The following is a 21,950-nucleotide window of genomic DNA, read 5'->3' on the forward strand; positions in this document are numbered from 1 at the left end:
CAACTCCATCACAGGAGGTTGGTGGCGCCTTAAATTGGGAGGACGGGCGCATGGTAATGCCTGGAGTGGAATAGGAAGAATGGTATCAAATACATCAAACACATAATTTCCATGTGTTTGATGCCATTCCATTTGCTCTGTTCCAGCAACTGAAATACATAGTTGCCTGACCTTTGGAAAGCCTGTTGTCATGACACTAGCAGAGTTCGTTACAGGCTTGTAGAAGGCATTGTTTGAGACATGGCCACATATATCTCCATTGGGAGGTACAAAAAAAGGTTAATCCCCCATTCCCCCTGCAGAAGACTCACTTCTTACTCTCCTGCTGGGGAGACCAGGCTAACAGATATGCACATTTTAAATTTACATTTACAGTTAGCAGATGCTCTATCCAGAGCAACTTACAGTTAGTGCATTAATTTTAAGATAGCTAGATGGGACAACCACATTTCCTCAGTTATAGTAATGAAGTAGCTATCAGCAAAGTCAGTGCTAGTGGGAGGGATCAAGTGCAAGTGGTATATATATATACCAGTCAAAAATTTGGACACACCTACTCATTCAAGGGTCTTTCTTTATTTGTACTATTTTCTATATTTGAGATACTTCAAAGTAGCCACCCTTTGCCTTGATAACAGCTTTGCACACTCTTGGCATTCTCTCAACAAGCTTCATGAGGTAGTCACCTGGAATGCATTTCAATTAAGAGGTGTGCCTTGTTAAAAGTTCATTTGTGGAATTTCTTTCCTTAATGCGTTTGAGCCAATCAGTTGTGTTGTGATAAGGTAGGGGTGGTATACAGAAGATATCCCTATTTGGTAAAAGACCAAGTCCATATTATGGCAAGAACAGCTCAAATAAGCAAAGAGAAATGACATTCTATCATTACTTTAAGACAAAGGTCAGTCAATACGGAAAATCTCAAGAAATGTTCAAGCTTCTTCAAGTGCAGTTGCAAAAACCATCAAGCGCTATGATGAAACTGGCTCTCATGAGGACCGCTACAGGAAAGGAAGAGCCAGAGTTACATCTGCTGCAGAAAATAAGTTCATTAGAGTTTCCAGCCTCAGAAATTGCAGCCCAAATTCATGCTTCACAGAGTTCAGGTAACAGACACATCTCAACATCAACTGTTCAGAGGAGACTTTGTGAATCAGGCCTTCATGGTCAATTTCCTGCAAAGAAACCACTACTAAAGGACACCAATAAAAAGAAGTGACTTGCTTGGGCCAAGAAACACGAGCAATGAACATTAGACTGGTGGAAATGAGTCCAAATTAGATTTTTGGTTCCAACCACCATGTCTTTGTGAGACACAGAGTAGGTGAACGGATGATCTCCGCATGTGTGGTTCCCACACAGTTGGAACTGTGTTGTTGTGGTGTGGGAGTGCTTTGTAGGTGACACTCTCAGTGATTTATTTAAAATTCAAGGCACACTTAACCAGCATGGCTACCTACAGCATTCTGCAGAGATACGCCATCCCATCTGGTTTGTGCTTAGGGGGACTATCATTTGTTTTTCAACAGGACAATGATCCAACAACCCTCCAGGTTGTGTAATTGCTATTTGACCAAGAAGGAGAGTGATGGAGTGTGGCATCAGATGACCTGGCCTCCACAATTACCCGACCTCAACTCAATTGAGATGGTTTGGGATGAGTTGGACTGCAGAGTGAAGGAAATGCAGCCAACAAGTGCTCAGCATACAGTATGTGGGGAAAAAAGCATTCCAGGTGAAGATGGTTCAGAGAATGCCAAGAGTGTGCAAAGCTGTCATCAAGGCAAAGGGTGGCTACTTTGAGGAATCGCAAATATAAAATATATTTAGATTTCTTTAACACTTTCTTTGCTTACACATTATTCTACTTGTGTTATTTCATAGTGTTGATGTCTTCACTATAATTCTACAATGCAGAAAATAGTAAAATAAAGAAAAACCCTTGAATGAGTAGGTGTGTCCGAACTTTTGAGTGGTACTGTATATATATATTTTATTTATTATTATTATTATTATTATATTTGTGCACTCATTCTCACATCCACAATCTACATCTAAGGGTATGTAGTTTTGACCCACAGGAGTACATCCTAAAAGGCCAAAGATAGGAAGGCTTGAGAACTTTAAACCTGCCATGGAAATCTCCCACAGTTTAACACGCCCACTGTGCTAACTCCTATCAGTTCTCATTCAGCATGATCGGGTTAGGCTAAAGAAGGACAGACTTAAGTCAAGACACCCGCTGCCCACTGGTGCACCAGGCATGTGAGTTCAGGGTTGCCGAGTTCCCAACTGTCCCCAATGTAGATAGATGTCAGTCATTAGTTTCTTCCCCAACTGGCCTAGCTTACTGACTCATTTAAAATGACGTACACACACTGAAAATCATGAACTAGTGGATCTAGTCAAGATTGATAAACACAAACATTTGCCAGACAGGGGAAGTGCCCTCTATTTTCTATTTTAATACGGCCCATATGTATCACTGATCATGCCTAATACAGCCATAGCATTCAAAATCTTCATTAGATAGCATACACAGCTGTTAAGTTGTGGGAATGCTGTTACTAGAATTAACAGGGAGGCAATGAAGGCCAAGATGACAGCCAACTGGATCTCAAAAGGTCTCTGGAGCTGATACTGTTAGTCATCCAACATGAAAATGGGGACATTGGTCTGCTGTGTAAAAGATGGCACAGAAAAGTATTGGAACCAGATCAATGTTCAGTCCCCTGGGGGAACTACGGAAGATAAAAATGAGTGGGTTTCATTTTTCAAAATTAAAGGCCTGTAAGAATTCTGTAGAACACATGAAACCTAATTTGGAAGAAGTATTATATTGCACACAGATATGATCTCTCAGATTGAAAGAAGGGGAAACTTGCGGTTCAATGCGTGATTAAGTGATCCAATTTCCACCTGAGAAGCTTCCAAGTTTAGGAGCTGTCATGTCCTGTCCATCATAGATTTCCAAGGAATCCCAATTGTGCTCGGTGGCAAAGCTCATCACCTGGATCTGCAAAATAAATATAAATAGAGTGACAAATATGATGTACCTGCCTTCTCTCTGAAAGGACAAGCATTTGTAATGGTTAGTTGAGAGACTGGTGTTTATTATTGGGAGGAAGTTTTCTTTCCGGCTAAAGCATTATAAACATAAACCCAGGATTTATACTGTGCCTTTGTAAGAAATATTTCAGAAAAGAAGTTGTTCTCATTGTGGCACGATCAATAGGGATAAGAATGCAGCTGTCTTTGTGTATGCTTTTAAACTACTTCTGTTGGCAGCAGGTCAAATTTAAACCTACGTAGCCAGTCTAATTTTATTTTCTTCTCAGTAGGATGACTGGCGGTTAAAATGTGCTACAGCCTGTCACTCAAAATACATTTTCCCTATCTTCTCTCTGTCAGAGTAACTTATTGCTTTTGATGAGTTCAAACCTGACCCTTTTGTACTTGCCTGAATCCCAGCTCCTTCGGTGACAATGATTTTCCACACACAGTTCAAGCTGTTCCCATAGGGTTCTGGGAATCCCGGGGAGAGGATTGTGCCTCTTCTCTCTGTCAGATTACCGCTGCATGGAACTGGGGAGCGAAACAGGGGGGAAATTAAAATCACACTGAATGGGGCACATGCCAGGTTCCTGTACCCATGGTGAGACAAGACAATCAGGGTAAATTTGAATAAATTCTATGCAGTACATTGCTGTGACTAAAGAATCACCTCACTCACCAATATCTTAGTATGTTTATGGTAACTTACCAATGTAAAAATAATTACATATCTATTACATATTCTGTATGTTCTTAAAGAGAAATTCGACCACATTTCAACCTCATATTCATTATTATTTCAAGCACCATACTGATGTCTACAACGGTGCATTCTTACGTTTTGTAGTAATTAATCATCTCAAGCACCATACTGGAGTCTACAGTCGTGGCCAAAAGTTTTGAGAAGTCCGCTGCCTCAGTTTGTATGATGGCAATTTGCATATACTCCAGAATGTTATGAAGAGTGATTAGATGAATTGCAGTTAATTGCAAAGTCCCTCTTTGTCATGCAAATGAACTGAATCCCCCAAAAACATTTCCACTGCATTTCAGCCCTGCCACAAAAGAACCAGCTGACATCATGTCAGTGATTCTCTCATTAACACAGGTGTGAGTGTTGACGAGGACAAGGCTGGAGATCACTCTGTTATACTGATTGAGTTTGAATAACAGACTGGAAGCTTCAAAAGGAGGTTGGTGCTTGGAATCATTGTTCTTCCTCTGTCAACCATGGTTACCTGCAAGGAAACAGGTGCCGTCATCATTGCTTTGCACAAAAAGGGCTTCACAGGCAAGGATATTGCTGCCAGTAAGATTTCACCTAAATCAACCATTTATCGGATAATCAAGAACTTCAAGGAAAGCGGTTCAATTGTTGTCAAGAAAGCTTCAGGGAGTCCAAGAAAGTTCCGCAAGCGCCAGGACCGTCTCCTAAAGTTGATTCAGCTGCGGGATCGGGGCACCACCAGTACAGAGCTTGCTCAGGAATGGCAGCAGTCAGGTGTGAGTGCATCTGCACGCACAGTGAGGCGAAGACTTTTGGAGGATGGCCTGATGTCAAGAAGGGCAGCAAAGAAGCCACTTCTCTCCAGGAAAAACATCAGGGACAGACTGATATTCTGCAAAAGGTACAGGGATTGGACTGCTGAGGACTGGGGTAAAGTAATTTTTTCTGATGAATCCGCATTACGATTGTTTGGGGCATCCGGAAAAAAGCTTGTCCGGAGAAGACAAGGTGAGCGCTACCATCAGTCCTGTGTCATGCCAACAGTAAAGCATCCTGAGACCATTCATGTGTGGGGTTGCTTCTCAGACAAGGGAGTGGGCACACAATTTTGCCTAAGAACACAGCCATGAATAAAGAATGGTACCAACTAGAGGTCGGCCGATTAAATCGGAATGGCCGATTAATTAGGGCTGGTTTCAAGTTTTCATAACAATTGGAAATTGGTATTTTTGGGTGCCGATTAATTTTTTCAAAATAGCACATATTGCACTTATTGCACTCTTTCTTTCTTCTCCAACACTTTGCTTTTGTATTATTTAAACCAAATTGAACATGTTTCATTATTTACTTGAGGCTAAATTGATTTTATTTATGTATTATTTTAAGTTAAAATAAGTGTTAATTCAGTATTGTTGTAATTGTAATTTTTACAAATAAAATAAAGAATCGGCAAGTTAATTGGTATCTGCTTTTTTGGTCCTCCAATAATCGGTATCGGTGTTGAAAAATCATAATCAGTCGACCTCTAGTACCAACACATCCTCCGAGAGCAACTTCTCCCAACCATCCAGGAACAGTTTGGTGACAAACAATGCCTTTTCCAGCATGATGGAGCACCTTGCCATAAAGCAAAAGTGATAACTAACCTCTCTAGGGTATGTGGGATGCTAGCGTCCCATCTGGCCAACATCCAGTGAGATTGCAGAGTGCCAAATTCAAATACAGAAATTCTCATTATAAAAATTCAGAAAACAAAACATATTTTACATAGGTTTAAAGACTAACTTCTTGTTAATCCAACTACAGTGTCAGATTTATAAAATGCTTTTCGGCGAAAGCATACCTAGCCCAGAAAATACCTAGCCCAGAACATAGCCCAGTTGACAAATTATTACAAACAGTAACCAGCCAAGCAGAAGCGTTACAAAACTCAGAAATAGAGATAAAATGAATCCCTTACCTTTGATGATCTTCATACGGTGGCACTCAGAAGACATTCATTTACTCAATAAATGTTCCTTTTATTCGATAAAGTCTCTTTATATCCAAAAACCTCAGTTTTGTTTGCGCGTTTCCTTCAGTACTCCACAGGTTCAAACGCAGTCAAAACAGGCACACAAAAAATCCAAATTGTATCCGTAAAGTTCATAGAAACATGTCAAACGATGTTTATATTCAATCCTCAGGTTGTTTTTAGCCTAAATGATCTATAATATTTCAACCGGACAATAACGTTGTCAATATAAAAGGTAAACAAGAAATGCACTCTCTCGGGATTGCGCATGAAAAAACTGTGACACGTCAGCGTCCACTCATTCAGACTGGTCTTACTCCCTCATTTATTAGAATACAAACCTGAAACAATTTCTATAGACTGTTGACATCTAGTGGAACTGCAAATTGAGTTCTAATTCAATGGATACTGTAATGGCATTGAATAGAAAACTACAAAACCAACAACAACAAAAAACTCCCCGACTGGATTTTTCTCAGGTTTTTGCCTGCCCAAACAGTTCTGTTATACTCAGACACCATTTTAACAGTTTTGGAAACTTTCGAGTGTTTTCTATCAAAATCTATCAGTATATGCATATCATATCTTCTGGGCTCGAGTAGCAGGCCGTTTAATTTGGGCATGGTTTTCATCCAAAATTCTGAATGCTGCCCCCTACCCTAGAGAGGCTAATTGGCTCGGGGAATAAAACATCAATATTTTAGGTCCATGACCAGGAAACTCCCCCGACCTTAATCCCATTGATAACTTGTGGTCAATCCTCAAGAGGCGGGTGGACAAACAAAAACCCACAAATTCTGACAAACTCCAAGCATTGATTATGCAAGAATGGGCTGCCATCAATCAGGATGTGGCCCAGAAGTTAATTGACAGCATGCCACTGCAAATATTGACTCTTTGCATCAACTTCATGTAATTGTGAATAAAAGCCTTTGACACGTATGAAATGCTTGTAATTATACTTCAGTATTCCATAGTAACATCTGACAAAAATATCTAAAGACACTGAAGCAGCAAACGTTGTGGAAATTAATATTTGTGTCATTCTCAAAACTTTTGGCAACGACTTTAAATATGTGAAAATGACGCATTTATTCTCATTGTAGAATAATAGTGAAGACATCAAAACTATAAAATAACACATATGGAATCATCAACACAACTGATTGGCTGAAACGCATTAAGAAGGAAAGAAATTCCACAAATTAACTTTTAACAAGGCACACTTGTTAATTGAAATGCATTCCAGGTGACAACCTCATGAAGCTGGTTGAGAGAATGCCAAGCGTGTGCAAAGCTGTCATCAAGGCAAAGGGTGGCTACTTTGAAGTATCTCAAATATAAAATATATTTAGATTTGTTTAACACATGATTCCATGTGTTATTTCATAGTTGTGATGTCTTCACTATTATTCTACAATGTAGAAAATAGTCCAAATAAAGAACAACCCTTGAATGAATAGGTGTATACAAACATTTGACTGGTACTGCATATTGAATATGTAAATATATAAAGTTAAAGTCTATTTTAACCGCAGATCGTATAAACGTGGTGTTGGAGATAATTAATATGAGGTTGAAAAGTAGTGGAATTGTCCTTAAATGAATCTCCACAAATGTGACTGCTTTGAGGAGGCTTACCAGCACAAGAGGGCACAGTATCATTCCACTGGGCTAGCGCGTTGGGGACCGCATTGCATTTGATGGCTTTGGATCCCTGTAGCAAATACCCTGGGTTGCACTCAAAGCGAACAACGGAGCCTGCGGAGAACTCGGACCCAATCCGTCTGCCATAGCGTGGCTCTGGGACAGAGCTGCACTGCGTGTTACTGGTGCGAGGAACAGCTACAAAGAAAAGAGTACCTAGTGTTTTTAACACCTAGATGTGTGTTAACACAGGGAAATTGCAGTACAATGTGATAGTGACATATGATTTGTCATTATGGACATATGAGACATTTTAGAATGACCCAAATGTATCATCAGCCATGTATATATATTTTTACCTTTATTTAACTAGGCAAGTTAGTCAAGAACATGTTCTTATTTTCAATGACAGCCTAGGAACAGTGGGTTAACTGCCTTGTTCAGGGGCAGAACAACATATTTGTACCTTGTCAGCTCAGGGATTTGATCTTGCAACCTTTCAGTTACTAGTCCAATGGTCTAACCACTAGGCTACCTGCCACCCCAAAATGTGTGGCTAATGCATGAATTAATAATGCATTACCATGTGTTATCACTGTTATTCAATCATGAACATTTAGAACACCAAGGCATGGAAGATGACAATGAAACCAGATGTACTGTATATCTGATATTCAAAACATGATTGGGTACAGTCTGTACTACAGTACATAAATAAAGTATGTACCACTGCTTCGCCTTGCCCCCTCTTATCTGACAGACATGCTCGTTCCATACAACCCAGTGAGGGCGCTCTGCTCCCAAGGAGCCGGTCTGCTTATTGTACCTAGATGCAGAACCATCTAGGTTCTGCATCTAGGTTCAACCCCTCAGTTATGGAACAGCTTGCCCTGTCAGGTAAGAGGGGCAGTTACCATTGAGCGTTTTTAAAACATTTAAAAAACAACATTTTTAGCCTGGGCTTTAATCAATTATTATGTTAGACGTCCTCTGTGTTTAGTTTTATTTTACTTTATTTTATGTAAAGTGTGTTGAGGTTTAAAATACACTTGAAATAATTTTTGATTTTACTTATCAAAACAGTCTGCGTTCTCATAATAGCTTGGTTTGCGCTGTGCCTGTGTTCATCTAGACCTGATTCAAATACTATTGAATCTCTGTGGTATACCTTGGTGCCATATTTGAGGCCTTAACTGTTGGGCTGATATTGTGTCTAATATTTCTAGATCTGTACAGGAGCAGAGAGTGCTCTGCAATCATCACTTGGATGCCTCCATGTACCAAACCAACTGTCCTAACTGTCAGGGAGTATTTTTCAAACACCCTTCAGCACAGTACATCATCAAACAGTGAGGCAAGAAAACTGCAGACATAGTAAGCATGCTCTGGCAAACACTGTACGTGCTTGACGTGCTCAAATTCCTTCATTTTTTTACATTTTTATTAATTTTTTTACCTTTATTTAACCAGGCAAGTCAGTTAAGAACATATTCTTATTTTCAATGACGGCCTGGGAACAGTGGGTTAACTGCCTGTTCAGGGGCAGAATGACAGATTTGTACCTTGTCAGCTCGGGGGTTTGAACTCACAACCTTCCGGTTGGTAGTCTAACGCTCTAACCACTAGGCTACGCTGCCACCCCATGAAAGATTAAGATCTGAGATCATCCATTTGTATTAGCCAGCTAGAAGTTTGAAAAGTTCATGTAATTCACACTGCTTAGTTATTACAACTTTCACAGAGAGAAAATGCTTGATGCGTCCTAAGGGTGGGCTATTATCTGCATCTGGAGAGAATCTGTAATTGACACTGAAATAAAGTAGGAATGACACCAAAAGCATCATTGGAATTATTGAATCCAAAAAGATTGAGTAAAAAAAAAGTTCATTCGTACTCCATTCTAGAAACGTTTTATAAAACGTGGGTTTCTATTTTATATATTCATGTGTGATATTTTCTATTGATTATGCAAGAGAGGGAATCCTTGAATATTAGATGTGACACTTTCAACACTATCTGTACGGAGGTTGTGAGCCCTTCTACTCCTTGCCTACTACAATAATGCAGATAGAAATCCCTTTTCCCATTACATTCCCTGCGCAGCTGTAATGATTAGAGGACTGGCCCCCCTAGGCTGCCATGGGGCAAGAGAGATAACGGCAAACCCCCTGAACAGCCTAACAACCATGAGAACAATAACACCAGAAGATAAGGCCCTCTGGTGCCTGGGGTGGGAGGGCTTTAGGAGGCTTCCAGGACCCCCAGAAACACAACCACTGACACAGGAGTAAAAACAGGGAGGAATTGTCATGCATGTGACCAGAGTGTGTGTATGTATTACTACAGTACGTACACATACCTTGATAAACAAAGTGGAAACCCCTGGCAGAAGGACCATTCTTTGCAGAGAATCTCACCATAATTTGGTTTGATGTGGCCAGGGGCAAGGTCTCTCCTACAAAAGAAAGGATAAAAATATGAAAATATACAGTTTTTTTAAACAATATGTTCACTTACAGTGATAACCATCTGAAGCCAACATTGCTCTTTTTTGATATCCCCGACCCTTCTTGTGTGCTATACGTAACAATACCTAGGCTGCATGATGAAAAGCTTCTTAAAAAAATATACCAGCTCACATTCAAACGCTTGATGGGTAAATATCATGCTGTTAGTAGTTTAACTTTGAAGTATTATGTATGCAGTAGAAAACTATTTTAATAATAAGGGGCCGAACAAATTATTTTCAATAATGAGAACGTTGGACAAGGAAACAACTTTTTAAACATAATAGTAGACCTGAGTCTTGAAATGTTTCATCAGCCGTGATGAATGAGCTGGATGAAGAAAACATGGTAGAGAGTGTTTTCTTAATGGTTTGAACTTATTTGAAAGCAACGACATTTGAAAGCCTATAATAAGGTAGAGTAGCTTATTGTGGATGTGGCTAATGTAGGTGGCTAATCAGGCTCCATTTAGGTGAAAACACCCAAAGCATTATGAACCTGTATGATGTAATGTATCATTATAATTCAAATGTCACCATGATTAGGCAGGGAGAACACAAGTTATTTGTTGACAGAAACCCAGAGAAGATTAGTGTGCACGTCTTGGACATGTCAGAGGTAATTCATGTGTTATCTAATTTAGTAATAACCCTTTAATTGACATTTTCTATAGGACTCCACCAGGGTTGGGGCGTAACCGATTACAACAAACTGTAACTGTAGTCCGTTACATTACCAGCAAATACATTGTCCGATTTCAGATACTTTTGAAAAACTAGATGATTTTTTTGAGGATTACTTTTAAATTCAGAAAGGAGGTTTGTGAGAATTTTTGTTGTTGTTGATATACTTCTCTGTTTTCTCAATGACATTCAAATCAGCATTGAAAAAAGGCACAAATTTAAGTTTGTTCCACCTGAGCGAGTCTGACCAGAAGTCAGAGACCACATGACACACCAAATGGGTTTAGGAATAGGCTTTTGTAGGCTACAGTCCAAGCTATGTCTTTCAATGGTATGACTGCTGTCGGCACCCAAAGATTATCCAACCTGAAAAAAATGTTTGGAGGAAAGGATGACAGAAGTGGTGTAGTCTACGGTGATAAGAATATCACTTATCATTGCTATCTACATAGCACATTGATGTGAATCGCACTGCTGCTCTCATTTAGCTATTTGCGCCTTACGGATTGTCGATGTTGTGGTTAGCTGTTCACAAATCTAAATGTGCATTTGAACCCAATAATGGTTGAATTCAAGAAGTTGAAGCTGCCTATCAATCATTGTTTTTTAAATCAGCTGACAGCCAGTGAAAAATGTGCTCTTACAATAGCTGCACAGTGCAGATCCCAGCCTATGGAATAAAAGTGGGGCTTTTATTGCTCAATGTAATTCATGCTGATAATTTTTTTTTAATCCATAGGCTTCAAGGACACGTTCAAACTTGTACACTTTTGATAGACTTAAAGAGGCAACCTGTAGTTGCGACATACATTTTTGGACATATAAATACACTACCGTTCAAAAGTTTGGGGTCACTTAGAAATGTCCTTGTTTTTAAAACAACATCAAATTGATCAGAAATACAGTGTAGACATTGTTAACGTTGTAAATTACTATTGTGGCTGGAAGCGGCTGATTTTTTATGGAATATCTACATAGGCCCATTATCAGCAACCATCACTCCTGTGTTCCAATGGCATGTTGTGTTAGCTAATCCCAGTTTATAATTTTAAAAGGCTAATTGATCGTCAGAAAACCATTTTGCAATTATGTTAGCACAGCTGAAAACTGTTGGTCTGATTAAAGAAGCAATAAAACTGGCATTCTTTCGACCAGTTGAGTATCTGGAGCATCAGCATTTGTGGGTTTGATCACAGGCTCAAAATGGCCAGAAACAAATAAATGTATTCTGAAACTCGTCAGTATATTCTTGTTCTGAGAAATTATGGCTATTCCATGCCAAGAAACTGAAGATCTGGTACAACACTGTGTAGTACTCCCTTCACAGAACAGCGCAAACTGGCGCTAACCAGAATAGAGGAGTGGGAGTTCCCTGGTGCCCAAATGAGCAAGGGGACAAGTACATTAGAGTGTCTAGTTTGAGAAACAGACGCCTCACAAGTCCTTAACCGCAAAACAAATACACAAACAAATAAATAGTACCCGCAAAACACCAGTCTCAACGTCAACAGTGAAGAGGTGACTCCGGGATGCTGGCGTTCTAGGCAGAGTTGCAAAGAAAAAGCCATATCTCAGACTGGCCAATAAAAATAAAATAATAATATGGGCAAAAGAACACAAGACACTGGACAGAGGAAGATTGGAAAAAAAGTGTTATGGATAGACAAATCTAAGTTTGAGATGTTCGAGTCACAAAGAAGAACATCTGTGAGACGCAGAATGAATAAAAAGATGCTGGAGGAGTGCTTGACGCCATCTGTCAAGCATGGTGGAGGCAATGTGATGGTCTGGGGGTACTTTGGTGGTGGTAAAGTGGGAGATTTGTACAGGGTAAAAGGGATTTTGAAGAAGGAAAGCTATGACTCCATTTTGCAACGCCATGCCATACCCTGTGGACGGCGCTTAATTGGAGACAATTTCCCCCTACAACAGGACAATGACCCAAAGAACTATGACCCAAACTATGCAAGAACTATTTAGGGAAGAAGCAGTCAGCTGGTCTTCTGTCTATAATGGAGTGGCCAGCACAGTCATCGGATTTCAACCCTAATGAGCTGTTGTGGAAGCAGCAAGTGTCACGTTCTTCATAACGAGGAGACCTAGGCGCAGCGTGATAAGAATACATTCTTCTTTAATGAAAGAGAAACACTGAACAAAGTATACAAAACGAACGTGACCCTATAAGACACGACTGCTGACAGGCAACTACACAGATAATAACCGAAGCGATGGGTTAGAAGAAGCCTACATAACCAACCAATAAAGTAAAATGTAACATCCATAAATGGCCAGCTATGTAAACTTTTTAACATTGATTTATCCTGCAATAGATGTGGTTCAATTGGTAACATACATTGTTATCTTCTTCTAAGGCCTCTTAAGAGGAAAATAATATAAAAGTAACTGAATGTAATTAGATTACGTTACTGAGTTTGGTTAATGCAAAAGTTACTTTAAAAGTTTAAAAGTTACTTTACTGATTACAATTTTGGACAGTTAACAAGTAACTGTAACAGATTACACTTAGAAAGTAACATACCCAACCCTGTACTCTACATACTGCATTACTGAATGCTGAAATCTAATATTTTCAAAGACAAAGTTAAATCAAAGCATCTCCCTTGGGAATATATGGTTGCACAGTAGAATAAAACAAATCTGAACCATAAAAGGTGCCATAGAAACAGTTTATATTAATTTGCCTCCATCAATCCTCAAAATAATGTAATGTTGAGGGTGATTTCTGTTCAGAAATGTAACTACCTTCCCCAATGACAGTGATAAATCAGACGGGGACAGCAATTATCAAATGTTATAAGTTGGCTTGAAATAATAAAAATACAGAGAGAATTTTCTATAAGGCCTATGACCGTTGAGCTTGGTGGAACAGACCTATCATTAAAAAAAATACTTATTTATTTGTGATTGGCTCTATCTTCAGTGAATAATCCTTTCTTAAGTAAGTAGATACAGTACACATGGCTGACATTTTGATAACACATACTTATTACGTCAAATCCTAAGTCAAACACTCTTCCAGCTTGCATTTCAAAGCAGATTTGGATTGCAACAGTGGTTTCGGAAAGTATTCAGACTAGAGGTCGACCGACTAATCAGGGCCGATTTTAAGTTTTCATAACAATCGGTAATCTGCATTTTTGGACACCGATTATGGCCGCTTACATTGCACTCCATGAGGAAACTGCGTGCAGGCTGACTACCTGTTGCGCGAGTGCAGCAAGGAGCCAAGGTAAGTTGCTAGATAGCATTAAACTTAACATATAAAAAAAACAATCAATCTTAACATGATCATTAGTTAACTACACATGGTTGATGATATTACTAGTTTATCTAGCTTGTCCTGCGTTGCATATAATCAATGCGGTGCCTGTTAATTTATAATCGAAATACAGCCTACTTCGCCAAACGGGTGATGATTTAACAAGAGCATCCGCAAAAAAAAGTAATGTCGCTGCATTAATGTGTACCTAACCATAAACATCAATAGCTTTCTTAAAATCAATACACAAGTATATTTTTTTAAACCTGCATATTTAGTTAATATTGCCTGCTAACTTTAATTAATTTTAAATAGGGAAATTATGTCACTTTCTTGCGTTCTGTGCCAGCAGAGTCAGGGTATATGCAGCAGTTTGGGCCGCCTGGCTCGTTGCGAACTGTGTGAAGACCATTTCTTCCTAACAAAGACCATAATTAAGTATGACTTTTATGACTTCAAGTCTATCAACTCCAGAGATTAGGCTGGCAGTACTATAGTGCCTATAAGAACATCCAATAGTCAAAGGTATATGAAATAGAAATGGTATAGAGAGAAATAGTCCTATAATTCCTATAAAAACTACAACCTAAAACTTCTTAACTGGGAATATTGAAGACTCATATTGAAAGGAACCACCAGCTTTCATATGTTCTCATGTTCTGAGCAAGGAACTTAAACGTTAGCTTTTTTTACATGGTCACTATTGCACTTTTACTTTCTTCTCCAACACTGTGTTTTTGCATTATTTAAACCAAATTGAACTTGTTTCATTATTTATTTTAGACTAAATTGATTTTATTTATGTATTATATTACGTTAAAATAAGTGTTCATTCAGTATTGTTGTGAATGTCATTATTACAAATATATATATATATTTTAAATATTTGTAAAAAAATTGGCCAATTAATCGGTATCTGCGTTTTTTGGTGCTCCAATAATTGGTATCGATATTGGCGTTGAAAAATCATAATCGATCGACCGCTAATTCAGACCCTTTGACTTTTTCCACATTTTGTTAGGTTACAGCCTTATTCTAAAATTGATAAAATACAGTTTCTTCTCATCAATCTACACTCAATAACCCATAAGTTTTTTTTATACATTTCTACTAAATTATTTAACAAATGAAACTGAAAATACACATTTACATAAGTACTGAGACCCTTTACTGAGAACTTTGTTGAAACACCTTTTGCAGTGATTAAAGCCTCGAGTCTTCTTGGGAGTCTTCTTGGGAATGACTCTACAAGCTTGGCACACCTGTTTCTACCATTCTTCTCTGCAGATCCTCTCATCCTCTGTCAGGTTGGATGGGGAGCGTTGCTGCACAACTATTTTCAGGTCTCTCCAGAGAGGTTGGATCAGGTTCAAATCCGGGCTCTGGCTGGGCCAGACATTCAGAAACTTGTCCCGAAGACACTCCTGTGACGTCTTGGTTGTGTGCTTAGGGTCCTTGTCCTGTTGGAAGATGAGTTCAATCTTGGTTTCATCAGACCAGAGAATCTTGCTTCTCATGGTCTGAGAGTCTTTAGGTGTCTTTTGGCAAACTCCAAGCGGGCTGTCATGTGCCCTTTACTGAGGAGTGGTGTTACAGTTTTCTTCCTGGGAAGGAGAGGAGGACCAAAATGCAGCGTGGTTATGGTTGAAAATCTTTAATAAAGATGATAACGTGAACAATATACATATACAAAATAAGAAAACTTGGAAAACCGAAACAGTCCTAACTGGTGCAAAACACAGAGACAGGAAACAATCACCCACGAAATACCCCAAAAATATGGCTGCCTAAATATGGTTCCCAATCAGAGACAACGAGATAAACACCTGCATCTGATTGAGAACCACTCTAGGCAACCATAGACTTACCTAGAATACTATACTGAACACAACCCCATCAATCTACAAAACCCCTAGACAAGACAAACACATAATCACCCATGTCACACCCTGGCCTAACCAAAATAATAAAGAAAACACAGAATACTAAGGCCAGGGCATGACAGTACCCCTCCCCCCCAAAGGTGCGGACTCCCGGCCGCACACCTAAACCCATAGGGGAGGGTCTGGGTGGGCGTCTATCCACGGTGGCGGCTCTGCCGCGGGGGGAAGCTCAGGACTGAGGGGAAGCTCAGGACTGAGAGGAAGCTCAGGCAGGTCGACGGCTCTGGCAGATCCTGGATGAATGGCGGTTCTGGCAGATCCTGGCTGAATGGCGGATCCCGGCTGACTGGCGGCTCTGACAGATCCCGGCTGACAGGCGGGAGACTCCGGCAGCTCTGGACAGGCGGGAGACTCCGGCAGCTCTGGACAGGCGGGAGACTCCGGCAGCTCTGGACAGGCGGGAGACTCCGGCAGCTCTGGACAGGCGGGAGACTCCGGCAGCTCTGGACAGGCGGGAGACTCTGGCAGCTCTGGACAGGCGGGAGACTCTGGCAGCTCTGGACAGGCGGGAGACTCTGGCAGCTCTGGACAGGCGGGAGACTCTGGCAGCTCTGGACAGGCGGGAGACTCTGGCAGCTCTGGACAGGCGGGAGACTCTGGCAGCTCTGGACAGGCGGGAGACTCTGGCAGCTCTGGACAGGCGGGAGACTCTGGCAGCTCTGGACAGGCGGGAGACTCTGGCAGCTCTGGACAGGCGGGAGACTCTGGCAGCTCTGGACAGGCGGGAGACTCTGGCAGCTCTGGACAGGCGGGAGACTCTGGCAGCTCTGGACAGGCGGGAGACTCTGGCAGCTCTGGACAGGCGGGAGACTCTGGCAGCTCTGGAGACGGGAGACTCTGGCAGCTCTGGACAGGCGGGAGACTCTGGCAGCTCTGGACAGGCGGGAGACTCTGGCAGCTCTGGAGACGGGAGACTCTGGCTGCGCTGGAGAGGAGGAAGGCTCTGGCAGCGCTGGACAGGCGAGGCGCACTGTAGGCCTGGTGTGTGGTGCTGGCACTGGTGGTACTGGGCCGAGGACACGCACAGGAAGCCTGGTGTGGGGAGCTGCCACCGGAGGGCTGGTGTGTGGAGGTGGCACTGGATGGACCGGACCGTGAAGACGTACTGGAGATCTTGAGAGCAGGGCTGGCACCAACCCCCCTTGCTGGATCTTCACCCTAACCCGGCAGATGTGGGGAGCTGGGATGTAGCGTACCGGGCTAAGCACGCGTACTGGGGACACCGTGCGTTCCACCGCATAACACGGTGCCTGACCAGTACCACGCCCGCCACGGTTAGCACTGCTAGGAGCACTGTAGCACTGAGCTGGCACAGGACGTGCAAGGCTAGGGAGGTGCACAGGAGGCCTGGTGCGTGAGGCTGGCACAATCTTTACCAGACGACTAGCATGCACCTCAGGACGTGTATGGAGAGCTGACCCAGGTGCCATCAAATCCCCGAAACGCTCCGTCGGGCGAATTCCGTGCCTCATGCACCAACACAGCAACTCCCTCATAACTCTCTCCTCCAATTTCCCCATTAACTCCTTCACGGTCTCTGCTTCGCTCACCTCCAACACCGGCTCTGGGTTCCTCCTTGGCTTCTTACGATAAACAGGGGGAGTTGGCTCAGGTCTGACTCCTGACTCTGCCACACTCTCCCTGTGCCCCCCCTAAGAAAGTTTTGGGGCTGACTCTCGGGCTTCCATCCGTGCCGCCTCCTCAAACCAGCGCCTCTCCGCTTTGGCTGCCTCCAACTCTGCCTTTGGGCGGCTCCTGCTACCGCTGCATGTCACCACGCCGCTTGGTCCTGTTTGGTGGGTGATTCTGTTACGGTTTTTCTTCCTGGGAAGGAGAGGAGGACCAAAATGCAGCGTGGTTATGGTTGAACATCTTTAATAAAGATGATAACGTGAACAATATACATATACAAAATAAGAAAACGTGGAAAAACCGAAACAGTCCTAACTGGTGCAAAACACAGAGACAGGAAACAATCACCCATGAAATACCCAAAGAATATGGCTGCCTAAATATGGTTCCCAATCAGAGACAACGATAAACACCTGCCTCTGATTGAGAACCGCTCTAGGTAACCATAGATTTACCTAGAATACTATACTGAACACAACCCCATCAATCTACAAAACCCATAGACAAGACAAATACATAATCACCCATGTCACTCCCTGGCCTAACCAAAATAATAAAGAAAACACAGAATACTAAGGCCAGGGCGTGACAAGTGGCTTCCATCTGGTCACTCAACCATAAAGGCCTGATTGTTGGAGTGCTGCAGAGATGGCTGTCCTTCTGGAAGGTTCTCCCATCTTCACAAAGGAACTCCAGGTTCTTGGTCAGGGAGGTGACCAAGGTCCGTCTTCCCTGATTGCTCAGTTTGGCCGGGCGGCCTGCTCTAGAAAAAGTTATGGTGGTTTCAAACTTCTTTCATTTAAGAATGATGGAGGTCACTGTGTTCTTGAGGACCTTCAATGCTGCAGGAATGTGTTGGTACTCTTCCCCAGATCTGTGCCCGGACACAATCCTGTCTCGGTGCTCAACAGACAAGTCCTTCAACCTCACGGCATGGTTTTTGCTCTTATATGCACTGTCAACTGTGGGACCTTAAATAGACAGGTGTGAGGTGTCCAATAAAGTATGATCAATGGAAACAGGATGCACCTGAGCTCAATTTCGAGATTCAAAGCAAAGGTTCTGAACACTTATGTAAACAAGGTATTTTGTTTTTTTTGTTTGTATACATTTGCTAATATCTCTTAAAACCTGTGTTCACTTTGTCATTATTTGGTATTGTCTGTAGATTGCTGTGGATTTTTTTTATGTCATCCATATTTTAATAAGGCTGTAATGTAACAAAATGTGGAAAAAGTCAAGGGGTCTGAATACTTTCCAAAGGCATACAGAGCTTTTGAGATAAATGTGGCCATTGTATAAGGACTGACAAGGTGTCTTGGGATACTCATTGAAGCAACGCTTATTTCCCAAATGGCTGCCCTTCCTGTTCTTGCATGGATAGAATGTCGCAATACTAATTACTGAAACTAAAACTTTTTGAATGAGACAGTAACAAGTGCCAACAGCAGTTACTAATACAGTTATCATGCTGAGGTCTTTTGTCCTTGCAACACCTCTTGTGTTCCCCAACTGACTGCAAACAAAATCCACGTGTGAGTGTTTTCCATTAGTTTTGTTCATTTAAAGACTATAATCAATGAAAGGAATGAAAAGCTATTACTTACCTGAGTGAAACCCAGCGAGGGAGCTAAGAAGCCTGGCATTCTGATTGGCCCCATCAAATAGTTCCACTGAGTCATTCATTGCTGTCTGAAAGTAGGCAAACTGCCCAAATACCACTGAGGAGGCAAAATGGGAACATCATACAGGTTATCTCAGTACATGTCAAATGTGGCTACAAAACAATCATATCCCCAAACGGTAAATTGAATGCTTTAAATGGCAAATTGGGATTTGGTGTCTTGTCAACAATGACACAAAGCTAGCGTGCTAACCACTTGTCTACCAAAACCATTGTTGTTATACTGTAGGCTGGGGCCGACTCAGGTCTCAGGGTGGGTGATGTCACCACACAATGGGCTAGCCAACACTGTTTAACTAGCGATTTCACATCTGCTACACCAGATGATGCATGATAAACACTGAGGCATTGATAAATATCTTATGCAATGAGAGATGTTTTGGATGTCATACCTGCTGCATATCACTCACAATTAAGAAAGCATGACTTGTGTGAGGACAAACAAGAACCAGCGCCATCTCTAGCATACCTTGTCCATGATTCAGCCATTCATGACTGATCTATGCTTTCCATAAGCCTGCATGTGAGGAGATTTCAGGGCTGTCAATTTAAAATAGTCTAGAGAATTGTATTGGATTCACTGTTTGTCCCCCATGCCTCCTAAAGGTCTGAACCAATAATTTGATATCAGACCTTTTCTTACATGTATGTGTTACATTGATTTGTCTTGCCATCCAGGTCTGCAATTTGTCATTTTGCACATACTGTACGTATATATTACATTTTCTGTAACTACTACGTGCCCATCTCATTGATATACTTATTAGAGGTACACCATTTTTTTTTTAAATTGGTCACTCTAATTATATCTACAGCCACCGCACACACAGTTTCCAACGTAATCTTGTTTACTGTTGCATAGGTTTTAACTTGGATCGATTTTGTATGCATATAATATTTTCTGAACATATGTACCTTTAATTATGAATAAATATGTGCAAAAGTTAATTGAATTGTTTCCACACCCACCATGTGTCATGGGTGTGATGGTCATGTGAGGTGAAATGTGTACGTTATATTTTGGGATGTGAGCACAATAATTTGTTTTGGATCTAAATGACATCAATAAAGCAGTGAATTGGGAGCAAAAACAGTGTGCAGACCTTCCTGTTCTAAGATTGAGGGGAGACCACTGGATTTTAGCTAATGTTAGCTTTGCTAGCTATTTCTGACAACTTTTCTAGCTAATGACAACATTTCCATCGGTCTAATGTAAATGTGATGACATGATGATGATGGCTAAGCTGTTTCCTACTAAATATTTGCATACTTTAGCAATATCATCATATTTCCAGGCCACCAGTGTAATTTCGGTGAAACAGTCATTAGCTCACATTCTACTTTTGGACATTAATGTGACTGCGGAGTCTGTAGAATGCTGATCACAATGGCAACGATGTGATCGAGTGACGGAGGAGCAACCCACGAATATGCAGATAAATCAGAGGTGTAAAACTAGTCAAGCGTAGCATAAGTTTAAGTGTTGCATTAATAATGATGCTTTTGATTAACCTCACCAAATTCTCCAGAGACCGTGATATAGTAGGAGCAGGTTTGCCCAGCGGTGTAGTTGTGGGGGAAGTTAGGAGATAGTACCACGCCTTCAGATCCATTATAATGGCCACCACAAGGAGCTGAAAGACAACAAAACAACCTCAGTGTACTCAATTTCCAAAGACAATAATCCTGAAAGGACAAGCACCATGGATTAGCAAGGGATAAAAGTCAGTGCACTAGCTGTGAGCTATTGTGATGGAACAAGGATGTTCTAGGATAGATCTAAACTCACTGTACAGAATATCAACAGTTTCAGACCAACATTAAGCCTATCGTTCCCGAGCCCCGAGCAAAAATCTTCTTTTTATTTATCTGACTTTCATATATCTGTATGTCCAGTCCTTATATTTACAATAAAGTGTTTTACCAATTTATTTTCAGGACAACCAGGCCACAAGTAAAACACAAAACAATTTTAAATAAAGAGTTGTATTCATGAGTTTTATTATGTTTTATTTATTCAATGTCAATAAAAAAAGGTCAGCCAAAGCAAAAACCTGATACAAATGAATTTATATGAATGCTGCAATTACAGAAATTGTTTTTCTCAGTGGAAAATGAATATCCAACTAGCCACTGGCAACTGTGTGGAGTTTGTAGTCTGTGACAGCAACTATGTGAGTTTATTACAGTATTATAGACACTATGTCCTTGGATTTCCTATGACCTTCGATGTAGAAGAACCCCTTACCTTCTAACGACTCTTGTGTAGCTTGTGAGCATCATAGAACATGTGAGTGTTTGTGAGAATCTCAGCTTTTCATAGATAGCTTTTAATAGTTTGTAGCTCAAACTGTTCAGACTCTACAGACGTTTTTGTAAAAAGACCCAGCCCGGGCCCCTTTGGGAACCGCCCTTGTCTCACAAACACCGTTCTAGCTCAGCCCCCGTTAATCACACAGACAACTGATGCAGAGGAAATAGACATATCCAACAGTACAACCCAGAAGTCTGTAGCTCAAACACACAATGTTTAAAATAGGTATGAAGTCCAAATTGACTGGAATGTTAAAGTTGCCCTTAAGCATGTGTAAATTCTTAATATGGCCTGTAATGGGTCCAGAGATTAAATATACTGATGTCAATGGCTCCATGGAAACACACGTGCCTTCACTTTAAAGGGGAATTTCACCCAGGCTCTGTCATGGCATATAGTCTTTACAAAATTAACAACATTACGTTTTTTATCATAAACATCACAATCATCCAAACCACAAGCTGA

At 41.1% G+C, this 21,950-nt stretch overlaps 1 protein-coding gene across 1 annotated transcript in view; it reads right to left on the reverse strand.

Moving 5' to 3' along the window:
* The window catches only part of LOC118398274 (CUB and sushi domain-containing protein 1-like), a 490,495-nt gene that overhangs the window by 78,666 nt on the left and 389,879 nt on the right, over positions 1-21,950 (reverse strand). The window contains 7 exon segments of the mRNA XM_035793460.2: positions 2,920-2,975; positions 2,977-3,016; positions 3,442-3,585; positions 7,437-7,640; positions 9,802-9,897; positions 19,095-19,208; positions 20,689-20,805. Coding sequence (XP_035649353.1) covers positions 2,920-2,975; positions 2,977-3,016; positions 3,442-3,585; positions 7,437-7,640; positions 9,802-9,897; positions 19,095-19,208; positions 20,689-20,805 — 771 coding nt within the window.

Source organism: Oncorhynchus keta, chromosome 2 (assembly GCF_023373465.1).
Source record: "Oncorhynchus keta strain PuntledgeMale-10-30-2019 chromosome 2, Oket_V2, whole genome shotgun sequence".
NCBI classification, from domain to species: domain Eukaryota; kingdom Metazoa; phylum Chordata; class Actinopteri; order Salmoniformes; family Salmonidae; genus Oncorhynchus; species Oncorhynchus keta.